General features: G+C 49.8%; 1 protein-coding gene across 2 annotated transcripts; it reads left to right on the forward strand.

The window, feature by feature from the left end:
• The first annotated feature begins 702 nt into the window (after nucleotides 1-702).
• Nucleotides 703-9222, forward strand: LOC125718238 (casein kinase I-like). Of its 2 annotated transcripts, none has more exons than XM_048991919.1 (9): nucleotides 703-1178; nucleotides 4202-4312; nucleotides 4872-5020; nucleotides 5121-5349; nucleotides 5634-5804; nucleotides 5919-6067; nucleotides 6875-7037; nucleotides 7128-7267; nucleotides 7569-9222. In XM_048991919.1, the coding sequence occupies exons 1-9, from the start codon at nucleotides 1103-1105 to the stop codon at nucleotides 7617-7619; spliced, it is 1239 nt and encodes a 412-aa protein (XP_048847876.1). In that variant the 5' UTR covers nucleotides 703-1102; the 3' UTR covers nucleotides 7620-9222. The 2 variants fall into 2 exon arrangements, with proteins under 2 accessions (XP_048847876.1, XP_048847874.1); XM_048991917.1 differs by having other exon boundaries at nucleotides 704-1178; nucleotides 7125-7267.
• The last annotated feature ends 3104 nt before the right edge of the window (nucleotides 9223-12326 follow it).

The raw sequence follows: 12326 nt of genomic DNA on the forward strand, positions 1-12326 counted from the left end.
GTGCTAATATCACAGCTACAGATGGGAGATTTATGTTACGAATTAAACAGGGCATTTTTAAAAATGTACACATACATTAATTATCGTATAAGCCGCTGTGCATCATACCTTATATATATTTACTGTTTACGAGCGAAAAAGTTTTTATATAATTTAAAAGATATTCCAAAAACACTGCAGTCATTTTACAATTATGAATACTCTTTGCGGTTTCCCATATACATAACTGCAAATGTCACGTAATTTATACTAAAACAATATCTGTCTATAAATATAAATTAAAAATTCATATTTTTATAACACCAGTAAAATTGCACGCGTACGTCTATGTGTTGCTTATCTTTATATCAAATTGTATGGGACCCTCTTTGTGGGATTAGTACCTAATTATCTATAATCGTTTTAAATTCTTTCACTTATATTTGAACATACTTCACTCCGTCCTGTACACTTTTTTATATATGCCATTATCATGCAATTCTTTAGCTAGTTAAACTAAGCTAAACTAATTGAGACAAACAGTTCCTTCCAGTTATAACTGTCCGAACAGAGCCGCGGAAGACGCCGCAAATGGCAATCACTGCAGGGTGGTTCAGACCGCGCGGAATCCGCCCTGACGTGCCCTATGCAGACCGCCAACCGGCCCAGACTCGCCGTTCATTTTGACGTTTCGTCACCAGCGGAAGTGGCGTCACCGGAACACGGCAGACTGTGTCACGGTATGAAGGAAAGGGCTAGTTGACAGTCGGATTGTTAGGCGGTTAGAGGGTTGGCGGAGGAGTCAGCTGCCAAAATCCGAGTCCATCCTTCCCGGAGTCGTGGGAGATGTCACGCAAAACAGAAGGAGCATAATCTCCATGCTTCGAGCTTCCGAACGAGCTCCATATTGTGGTATTCCGACATCGTATGTGTTAAAAAAGGAATGGTGAAAATCGGATGGTGACGGAAGAGAGAGTTTATTTTGAAGCAGAGAAAAGCTTTCTGTGGAAATTGGAGTTTCGGCGATTAATTTAGCTGGTGGATAAAATTACTAGGTTCTACTGTCATTTCGGAATTCAGAGGTAGGCAGCTAGCTGTTTTGCTAGCTATCTAATATTTAGTCATGGATCTGAGAGTAGGAAACAGATATAGACTTGGAAGAAAAATTGGAAGTGGATCTTTTGGGGATATTTATTTGGGTGAGTATCTACGCCATTTTAATTAAATAAAAATGTATTAACTAGCTCCATAGTTGTCGACAGAGTTTTTTTTTCCACCGTAGTAAATATGCTAGTCTAACCCTTGTCAGACCTGTTAGTGTGAACCAACTATCCCTTGTAGCTCCTCTGCTTTCGTGTCAGTCCTGTGTTTATAAATTAAAAAGGCGGGCCGTGTTTCAGCAGTCTTTTTAATTACATGGGTTTTGGTGTTTTGTGTCTTTTTTTGTTGACGTTAATCAGCTGTGTTAAAAGTGAGAGGCTGAGATGGTGTCGACCGTGTAAATCCGTCCAGCACAGGGGGAAACAGCGACGTTTCCAGCATATGTCTAATCCGACCGTGTTAAACCGATGCTGCTTTATTTTAATTTCTACCTTTTTACCATGGCAGTGCGGACAGTGAGTGAATCCTTCAGACACATTGTACTCTGACAATGCTGGATACCATAGTCGGATGGGTGGTGTTCAGCTTTCTGAATTCATTTCGGATCGTGTGATTGGTGTAATAATACCAGTTTGTCTGTTCCTATTTGATTTAACTTAAACTGTATGCCTGTCTGTGTTTCCACTAGCAGGTGACCGTACGTGCTGGAGTTTATGGATTTGTACTGGCTTCGGGTTGTGCTTGGCTATTGATCATTGTGTTTCTTGCGTTGCATTGTCCTGTGAAGCTCTCTATCCAAAACTGCAAAAAATGAACTACAAGATGGTGTCTGGTCACATTTGATTAATTCGATTAAAAGTGAAGAGGAAGACGTCTTAACGGCAAAGCCCTCTTGCCCCTTGTTACGGACAGCCCATTTTAGCTAGCGAGGGGCGCTGCGCCCGGCTTAAGGCTGTTCCTCTTTCGGGGTGACTTTGTTCCAGATAATTACCCTGTTTGAGGTTCTGTGAGCCCCCATCCCCCCAAATGTCAAAGCCCAGGCTTTTTAGTAATGCGCCAGCGCTTGGTTAGTTGAAATGTCCAGCTTCTAGCGCTCGCAGTTAGGATGGTTGCCCTTTATAATGAATGGGAATGGCGAGTATACAATGTATCCGTTATGTCACCATTTGAGCGGATACTTCGGTAGCACTTGGTTGCCTTCTGTTTAGTGACAGCGCGCAGCCTGCGTGAAGCTGCTGTCCCTGTTGGCAGAGGGATTTCTAACATTATGTAACGATTACGCACGTTGGGAGAAGTTGCCCAACTCGGTGTCTCGGTTTCGCTGTGTTTGCGCACGCTTGCGTGACAGGGAGTGTTTCCTGGATTACCAGTTGGGCCGATGCTTGCGGACGGTGCCGGGCCTGCCTGATTTGCTTTGGTGTTTGGGAGGCAAGATATGGATTCATGTGTGCTTTACTCGGGGCTGGATTCCTGCATTAATTTCCTTTTTGAATCGGCTTTTGCCCGAAGCTGTCATGTCTAATCGTTGTAATTATTTTTCCTTGACGGTGTGAGTGACAGTTGACTTGAAACAATGGTTGTCATGGTGATGAAAGAAGCCAACTCGTGACCAAAAGTTTTCCGAAAGCGTCTCGTTCGATCCCCTTGTTCATGGTGTCCTTGAATGAGGCACTTAACATAAGATTTTGTAATCCTCCATTGTCTGTCTTACTCATTGAGTCGGCGCCCAATTAATGGATTGGTTAACACACATCAACAGCTCTGCGTATAAGGATTTTTGATAAAATGCATACCTGTCCTTGTATGTGCTGTTCAGGAATCCATCGCACGGGAGATCATGGCACAGGGCCTTGCGTAAGCGGCCTGCTCGTCTGTTTCTCGACATGTTTGGCTCCGTTCCCTCAGGCAAAGGCCCCCATTACAAAGTTCCTATGATGTAATGTTGGCTCATGCAGTTTGGTTTGAAGAGGCCCCAAGGCAGAGCGTTATGATAACCAGCTGCACCGAATTTCCCACAGAGTTAGCGCTTAGGTTGGGAGACACTAATCTGTTTTAAAGGTCGTCCGTGAGAAAGGTTACTCATTAAGTACTCATGATGGGAACAGAGTCCAAGAGAACCTACTTATTGTGGTTGAGCAGTGCAGATGGGGTTGTTGGGTTTTGTTTTGACAATAGTAATATTTGAGGAACGGTGATTGGTTGAAATGTAAACTACGACAGCTAACGGCCATATCATAAGTCGGTAGATCTCCAGACGTTGATAGAACTGTGGCATCACGAGTTTGGTCGCAGTTTGTTTTTGCTGACCATCTCCATGCCATCTGTCTGCACGTGTCCAGCCCGAAGTTAACTTTAGCGGATCTCCCCCCCCCACATAATCGCTTGTCATCAGGGCTGCAGCAGAGTACGAGGCGGAGAGCGGGGTGTAGGTGGAATGCTGTTTTGGGCGTCCCTGGAGACGGTAACCTGGCGACCTCGCGCCTCCTTTCTACTGCCACTCCATGTTCGGACGCGCCTCGCCCCAGCTCCTGAGAAACGTGACAACAGCGGGAGTTCCTCACCATCGCATGTGGTGCCAGACAGTCTGTTTGCTGGGTGGCCTAGTGCTGAGTCTCACTTAAAGTGGTTATAAAGCTGTAGTTTTCTCAGCGACTCGGCCAGTGTGGTGTGCAGGAGGTCTGCCTGCTTTGGAGGAGGGGGGTCTCCCGTCAAAGCCTGTGCTCCGCTGCCCAAAGAGCAAATGAAGTGGCCGTACTATCCTGCTGCTTCCAGAGGATATCGCAGCTGTATGGTCACTGGTCCTGTCAGGACGAGCGCAGGTGTGTGGATTAGTGAATGAGGATCTTTATCCTGTGATATTGGAAATGAGAAAAGTCTTTTAGAAATGGCTCTGGAGATCACTTATTTGGTCAGGAATTTTTACACGTAGATGATTCCGATGTGTTTGTGCACTGCGTCCGGAATATCGCTCTGGATTTTCTCTGGAATTTGACGTCTTAAGGATATATGGTAGAAAATAGCCTGTCGACTCCAGAGGAGCCGCTTAAAAGGAGGGAGGCAGCGACAGGCAGGATGAGCTCCCTGACGCAAAGGCCCCCTTTCCCCTCCCCTCTCTCTGCAGGTACTGACATTTCTGTGGGGGAAGAGGTGGCCATCAAGCTGGAATGTGTGAAAACCAAACACCCTCAGCTTCACATCGAGAGCAAGATCTACAAGATGATGCAGGGGGGAGGTATGGTGCACGCCGACATTTGCACGGGGACACTGACGTTTTCACTCAGCATTTTCTCTCTACGTGAACTAGTTTGATGTCACAGTATAATCTGATAGAATTTCCTTGTTGCCCTATTAGTTATGTCGCCTTCTTAGCGTGACGTGAGGTTGCTTGTGTGGCTCTTTTTGGTGCCCAGGTGATATTTCTGTTAAATTTTGCACGGATTCTGTCTAAGCTGCGACACTTTATCTGCAGAAAGACCCCAGTCTACTTGCATTGGTAGCCATAGTAAATCCCCCCCCTCCCATCAGAACTGGCTTTGTTCCTAAGCAGAGTCGGTTGGTCATCAATGTCTTGTCACGTCAGAGCCAATGCTCCGGAAGTCCCAGAATCCCTTTGGCTTTGTTGAGCCAATAGAAATGTCAACTGGTGTCTTTCTGAGCTCTTTGTCCATTTGTCTGGTTGAGTGATGATTCTGATTATTATTTCACACCCTTGATGGATTGAGGTTTTGGAGCAGATGTGTATTTTCTGGGCCTTTCCATACTCTCCCTCATTTGCACTCGTCACGCCGCAGTGGGGATCCCCACCATCAAGTGGTGCGGAGCCGAGGGCGACTACAACGTGATGGTCATGGAGCTTCTGGGGCCCAGCCTGGAGGACCTCTTCAACTTCTGCTCCCGCAAGTTCAGCCTGAAGACCGTGCTGCTGCTGGCCGACCAGATGGTGAGAGGGGCGACCCCTCGTCACGTCTCCTTACCACCTCACACCTCCCCCAGAGTTCCTCTCCTCTCTTAACATGCCTGCTGCATTCGCTCCCTCACAGATCAGCCGCATCGAGTACATCCACTCCAAGAACTTCATCCACCGGGACGTGAAGCCGGACAACTTCCTCATGGGCCTGGGGAAGAAGGGCAACCTGGTGTACATCATCGACTTCGGCCTGGCAAAGAAGTACCGCGACGCTCGCACCCACCAGCACATCCCCTACCGCGAGAACAAGAACCTGACAGGCACTGCGCGCTACGCCTCCATCAACACGCACCTGGGCATCGGTAAGCGGCTGCTTGGCGGTGGCCATGGAGATGGCACCATCCTGCCCTCCGATTACCGGTTTTGGGAGGTGTGGAACTGCATCTGGCAGTGAATTTACAGGCAGCTCACCTCATCCTAAGGGAGTGTCTCTCCCTGACCAGGGACATACAGGCACAGGATTAACTTTGCCTCACCTTCTCACAAAGACCCAGAGTCATGTGCTCTTTGCGTCTGTGAAGGTTCAGCTGGTGGGCTATGAGTGAGCAACCTAAAATTCCAGGTCCTTGTCTCCCCCTCCTCCCAGAACAGTCCCGGCGTGACGACTTGGAGTCCCTGGGCTATGTGCTTATGTACTTTAACCTGGGCTCGCTGCCCTGGCAAGGCCTCAAGGCCGCCACCAAGAGGCAGAAGTACGAGCGCATCAGCGAGAAGAAGATGTCCACCCCCATCGAGGTGCTCTGCAAGGGATATCCCTGTGAGTACGGGACCCCTGGCTCATGGGGGACAGCAGCGGGGACGTCCTCTCCCTGCCTCTCTACTCACTCTCTCTCTCTCTCTCCCCTCTCTTCCTCTCTCTCTCCACCTACAGCTGAGTTCTCCACATACTTGAACTTCTGCCGCTCACTGCGTTTCGACGACAAGCCCGACTACTCCTACCTGAGGCAACTGTTCCGAAACCTGTTTCATCGCCAGGGCTTCTCCTACGACTATGTCTTCGACTGGAACATGCTTAAGTTTGTGAGTGCTGCCCCTCTTACCCCGGCCACTGGAGGGCACTGTGGGAGGGTGGCTGGGTGGCTGGGCTTGGAGCCTCTGATGCTCTGTCTTCCGCTCAGGGCCGGCTGCTGGTCCTGATCATTCTGAGATTTGGTATCTTTATTCCTCATATTTTGGTTCTTTTCATTTCTGAGCAGTTGGCATAGAGGAGAGCCATCCTCTCTGTCACTCTCTCTCACTCTCGGTCACCCTCTCTCACTCTCTCTCACTCTCTGTCACCCTGTCTCTCTGTCTCTATCTGTCTCGGCACTTTGTGGACACCCTACACTTGTCGGAATGATCTTGAACATCAGCTGACCACCTTTCCTGGGGTTCATGCCCGCTCGCTGTTTGCTGCCCACCTAATACATCGGGGTGTGGTTCTAATTCCGTCGCATTAAGGCTCCCTGTCGCTTGTAGATAGGCAGGCTGGATAAGGGTGTTAATGGTTTTACACTGACGTGTGCCTGAATAATATTGATCTGTAGGCTATTCATTGGTGTGCTGTCAGGCAGGGCCAAACTCTCCAACGCCCCGGTTTTTAGGCAGAGGTGGTGACAGTTGGGGGGGGGGGGGGGGGGGGGGGGGGGGGTGTGAGTTCAGGTCACCTGCTTTAAGTTTAACATTCCTTTCACATGCCTTAATTTCTTTTTTCATTCTGCATTCAATTTATTTAAAATGTTTTATCGAAGCTTCAAATGACTTCTCCAGTTGAATTGTCTTTGTGTACAGCTGGCTAGCTGCGCTGCGCTGGGCTAATTCCTCCCCGCCTCCCTCTGTCTCCATCAGGGTGCCAACCGCGCAGCCGAGGATGCGGAGCGGGAGCGCAGGGACCGGGAGGAGCGCCTGCGGCTCGCCCGTAACCCCGGGGCACGGGGGGTGCCCTCTGCCAGGCCTAGGGGGGTGCAGGACGGCGCTCCCGGCGCACCTCTCACGCCCACCTCCCACACCGGTGAGGTTCCGTCAGGCCCTGCGTCTCTCTCTTGAGTTTCCTGCCCCCCCCTCGCCACCCGACTGACTGGCGTCTCGCCCCTGACAGCAGCCAACACGTCTCCACGGGCCGTCTCTGGTGTGGAGCGCGAGAGGAAGGTGAGCATGAGGCTGCACCGCGGTGCCCCTGTCAACGTGTCGTCCTCAGACCTGACTGGCCGGCAGGACGCCTCGCGAGTCTCCGCCTCCCAGGTGCCACTCTGCCCCGCTCCTCTCTCTCTCTCTCTCTCTCTCTTTCTGTCCCTCTGCTTTTCTTTCCCTCCGTCTCCTTCTGTCTCTCTCTCCATTTGTCTCTCTCTGTTACTCTCATTCTTTCTTTATCTCTCTGTCTCCCTCACATACCCCTCTGTCTTTCTCTCTCCATTTGTCTCTCTCTCTGTCCATTCACTCCCTTTCTATGCTACCTTGGTTGTGAAAGGTTGTTAGGGGGTTTTGGGAGGTGTTTACCTGGGGGATTAAGGTGGCCCTGACAGCCAGACCCCTCCCCACACAGATCCTGAGTCGCATGACGTCCAGCGGCCTCCCATCCGCCGTGCCGCGGTGAAGGCCGACCCGCAGCAGCCAGGGGGACGACCAACACGTGACTGACACCCAGCAGTGCCGTACCAGTCGCCAAAACGCCTTGATGGCTACGGAACATCGATCCCTGGAAGAGATCACCTTTTATCCCTCCCTTTCGTTTTTTTAAACTCGAGATTAAGCAGCCGCGAGATTGTTAAAGCCTTTTTGTGGAGATGGAAATGTTGATGTATGTGACACCGGCACTGCAACAGTTCCCAACCCCCTTCCTCAGCCAAAGTTGCCTTTGCCGTCTTGGCAGTCTGCGACCAGGCACCTCCCCCCCCCCCCCCCCAGAACCCCCCTGGACAGTTTTGATTTTAGTTCTGTTTTTGTCTTTTGTGAACCTCTGTAGACTGTTTGTTGTCCCTCCTTCTAATGCAATGTGGGCTGGTAAGGAAAACGACGTGAAACTGACGCAGTAGTGTGATGACGGCCGGGGCTCCGCGGGCTGCCCGTTTCATTGCCTTTTATACGCGTGTTTTCTCTCGGGCAGGTTTGTCAGCGTCCGCCTCCATTGTTCTTGCGCCGCGACTCATTAAGGCGTTTCGTCCCTTGCGGTGTCATGCGGGCCTGTAGCGTTTTATTGACCTGGCGTTTGGGCAGAATGTGACACGGGTCCCTTGGGTCTGTAGCCTTTTCTTGGGGCTGCGTGAGGGAACGTTTATGGGCTGGTAGCCAAAAGACATTCTCGGATCACTGAGGTTCTGCCTGCCCACGTGACAGTAGGAGGTGGAGGAGAGCTCCCCCTTCAGGTCGTCAAAGGAGTCCTGGTGTCGTGTTCACCTGAAATGGAATCCCACTTCAATCAAGGGACCTTTTATGAGGTTCACAAACATCCATCAAGTTGGACTGGGTTCCTCAGGATGACCTGGCAACCAGCCAGCCTATCTGTACCGCGTGCTGATTGGTTTTGGTGGGTGGGGGGTGGGGGGTGGGGGGAGTGAGGGAGTTGTGGAAGTTGAGTCTTTGTTGTACCCAGGATGTGATGAACGATATCGGAGTACAGCTTTAGTGTGCGTGCGTGTTTGGTCTATAGACTTTTCCAATGTGACGTTACCCACCACAAAGGGTTCAGTAGATACGCAGGTGGTTGGCGAATATATATTTTTTTGGCCAATTGGAAGCCCCCCCCCACCATTCTGTCCCCAGGGGGTTTGTAAAACTGCAGCACCAGTGAGGATGAATACAGCATGAACGCTGTGGGCCTTTTTTGTGGGGGGGGGGGGTGTTTTTTTTTTTTTTTTTTTTTTGTCCTACTGTAGCAGATGTCCAGGAACAGTTTGTCCTTGTCACATGCCCCCCTCCCCCCCCCCGGACCGTGGAAGCCTGAGCTCCATCTCTAGGGGGCAGAAGACCAGCCAGCAGCCAGGTTTACCACATATGTCTCGCCCCCCAGGTCCACCACGTATGTCTCCCCCCCCAGGTCCTCGGCCTCTCCTCTGGTAGCCCAATCCACTGCCTGTAGTGTAGCTACACCCCCCCTACTTACAGCTCTGTTAAGGTTTTTATTCCCACCCACCCCCCATTTGTATCACCACTGTATTTGTGTACTTAAAATTGTGTAAATAAATTAATAAGTACTTGTATGTTTTTTGACTGTATTTCACTGTACAGTTTACCGTCGTCCGCAGCTGAACAGTACGGTACAGGCTGGCCCAGGCTGACATTCGAGATGTTTGATAGTGACCCTCTTTAACAAAGAGGATCTTGTCACACCTGTATTTACATGAGTTGGATGTCACGAGATCCTCCCCCCACAAAGGCTGTTTAAAAACATGCAGTCGAGCTTAGGCTCGTATGCAGAGGGGTGAGGTAAGAACACGGGTCCTGCTTGTGCAACCTGAACCCGATGAGGTTTCCTGCTAGACCGGCGTGACTGGAGCCGGGCCGCTGAGAGAGCAAAGGGGCCGATATCCGGGAGGTGTAGAAATGACACCATCCGGGTGGAGTCCTGGGTGGGACTCTGTTGAAACAAGATCCTGGGTAGAAGATCACTGAGGGCTTGTTGCTTTAGACCTAAAACAAGGTCATTTGATGACCTTTTTCAGTATTTTCTGGGCTGTGACCTCTGTCTAAACCATGTTCCATCTTGAGGGGTGAATGTGAGAGACCAATGCAAATGGTAGACCAATGAGAGACCAATGTAAATAATCCTGCCTTTCTGCCACCTTCTCCATCTTTTGGTCACCTACTCTGAACCCATATAACCTGGGTGTGATTTGAATTTCGTGAGCTTGGGGTGTGTTTGGGGGGGGGGGGGGGCATAGTAGCATTCTTAAATTGAACATGCACTGTGGAACCAGGGGCAGCTACTTCCAATATGACATAGGAGTTGTAGCATGTAGGTAAGGGTGTGTCATGGTAGCTGTTGTCTTATGGCAGGGCAACGTTGGGATTACAGTGATACATGCAAGACAAATTTGTGATCTTTTCTACATGGGATTAGTGTTAATGAAAGCTCTAGGTAAGCATCCGCAGCTTGTTACTCCTGATTTGTGTTGACATTAATTTCAACATTTCCAGTGCTCTGTCCTGGGCAACTGTGGAAGTAAGATGTTTCAACATGAGACTATTCCATAGTAGCTGGAAAAGGAAAGTGTGCGTCCTTAAAGTGTGTGCGTCCTTAAAGTGTGTGTGTGTCAAAGGGGAGCAGGCATGGTCTGCCACGTGGGGGAGAAAGGTGCCGATTTCTCTCGAGTGTTTATACTTGCTTTATGTCTGTGCTTCAAAGCATCTGATGAATGAATCCATCCATCCATCCATCTATCTTCTATACCTGCTTGTCCTATTAAAGTGGGGGTCATGACACAAGGCAGGGAACAACCCAGGAGGGGGTGCCAAGTCATTGCAGGTGGCACATGTGTGCACACATCCCACTCACTCACCTATGGGACATTTGGTAACTGATGTGGTCCTATGATGTAATGGTGAGCACTCTGGTTAGAACCCGACACTTAGAGGGCTAAGCCTCCTTCAGCAAGGCCCTTACCCCCGCCTACCTGGGTGGCTGCCCTTTGTGACCAGCTTGCTCTCACCTACAGATTCACGGAGGTTGGGGGTAGCAATGAAGAATTTCCCCAAAGGGATCAATAAAGTAAAAAACACTAATGCTGAAGGGTAACTTTATCTTGTGAGCCATTGTGATTTAATCAGCAACAGCAGCAAATTAGCCGGGGGGTGGGAGTGCCATCCGTCCGTCTCCTGAAGCCACTTGTCTTATTCAGGGTTGTACATCACGGACACACACATGCTTTGGTAACTCCAGTTCATCTTACCTTTTTGGGGGAAGCTAGAGGAAGCTCCTTGGAAGAACATGCAAACTGCATGCATGCACATGGGAACCTGGCAGAGACTAGAATCCAGGTCCCAGGGATGGGAGGCGACTGCTATACACTACACCACCGTACCCCCACCCCAACTGAGCGAGCCATTGATTGAATTTGTGTGTTTGGATGCGCAATTCTATCTCGCGTCGGCTTGAAATCTAAGCTACTGTGGGGTCCATTCAACATCTCCACTAGCCGTTGTGATTTAATCAGCGGTAACGGCAAAGTGGTCATGGGGACGGGTCTCACCCAATCACTTTGTAAAGATTTGTTGCCCACACCCTACTGAGTGCCTTTGCTGAGTCATCTGCATGGCACCCCCCCCCCCCCATCAGTGTTGACATTTCTGTTAAATCCTGTTAGATGGGTCACCGCTGTCATTCTTTCCAGTGAAATGTAAAGCTTCCTCTCAGTGGTGGGACATCAGCACCTAACCCTAACCTAACCTAACCCTAACCCTAACCCTAACCTAACCTAACCCTAATCCCTCAATGTTTATCTTCCGTTAACTGGTACTTTTCATAATCTGTCCTACAGTTACGCTGAAGATGGTTTACTATTATAAGGTCTTTCATCATACAGACTGCTGGTCTCTTCATGCACACATTCTTCCGCCTTTGTCCATACGAAGAACATCACAATCCCAAGGGATGCCCTAAATACTGCTCGCTCAGACGTCTATTCCTCCATCATAAGAAACAGGCAACAGGTATGACAGAACAAAAGCACAGTGTACTCTCGCCTGGAAGCGGAAGCTGGGCTTAAGGTGCCGTTCAATCGTCCAACGGTCATTTAATTACTCTGTCAGCTGGGAGATCAGAACCCACAGCCTTCGGAACACAGACACCGATTCTTAACCTACTGAGCTGCACACCAGCATAGGCTAAAAAATGTGTAATACAGCATTTCCCAACCCGGTTCTTGGGGGGGCCCCCAGCCATAACACATTTTTGCTACCTCTCAACTTCCTGCCAGACAGTCCTACTGGGAACTGGGGCGGGGGGGGGGGGGGGGGGCAAAAACATGGATTATTTGGGGGCCCCTGAGGGCAGGGCTGGGAAGCACTAATATCACAGGATTAGGAAACAAAAGTAGAAGATTTGACAGCTAAAGGAAGATTGTGTGTGTGTGTGTGTGTGTGTGTGTGTGTGTGTGCGCGCGCGTGTGCGTGTGTGTGTGTCATTGGAAGAATTTTTACAGATAATGGGTGGCACCTTCAAGAATGATGAAACATCGAGTCATGATCTAACGTCACGGTTAGTTACATCCACAAACACAAAACACGTAGCTAGGTGGTACAGCAGGAAGAGAAAGTTGTCCGCAGTGGCGTGAGCCACAGGTAAGATCCTGTAAGGATAAGGTTT

The sequence above is a fragment of the Brienomyrus brachyistius genome, chromosome 22 (assembly GCF_023856365.1).
Source record: "Brienomyrus brachyistius isolate T26 chromosome 22, BBRACH_0.4, whole genome shotgun sequence".
Classification (NCBI taxonomy): Eukaryota; Metazoa; Chordata; class Actinopteri; order Osteoglossiformes; family Mormyridae; genus Brienomyrus; species Brienomyrus brachyistius.

Bases quoted from the DNA above. Each gene is read 5' to 3' on its own strand.
- LOC125718238 (XM_048991917.1), top strand. From the start codon at position 1,103: ATGGATCTGAGAGTAGGAAACAGATATAGACTTGGAAGAAAAATTGGA. The intron at 4,313-4,871 runs GTATGGTGCACG...GTCACGCCGCAG, and splicing joins CAAGATGATGCAGGGGGGAG to TGGGGATCCCCACCATCAAG. The intron at 5,805-5,918 runs GTGAGTACGGGA...CTCCACCTACAG, and splicing joins GCTCTGCAAGGGATATCCCT to CTGAGTTCTCCACATACTTG.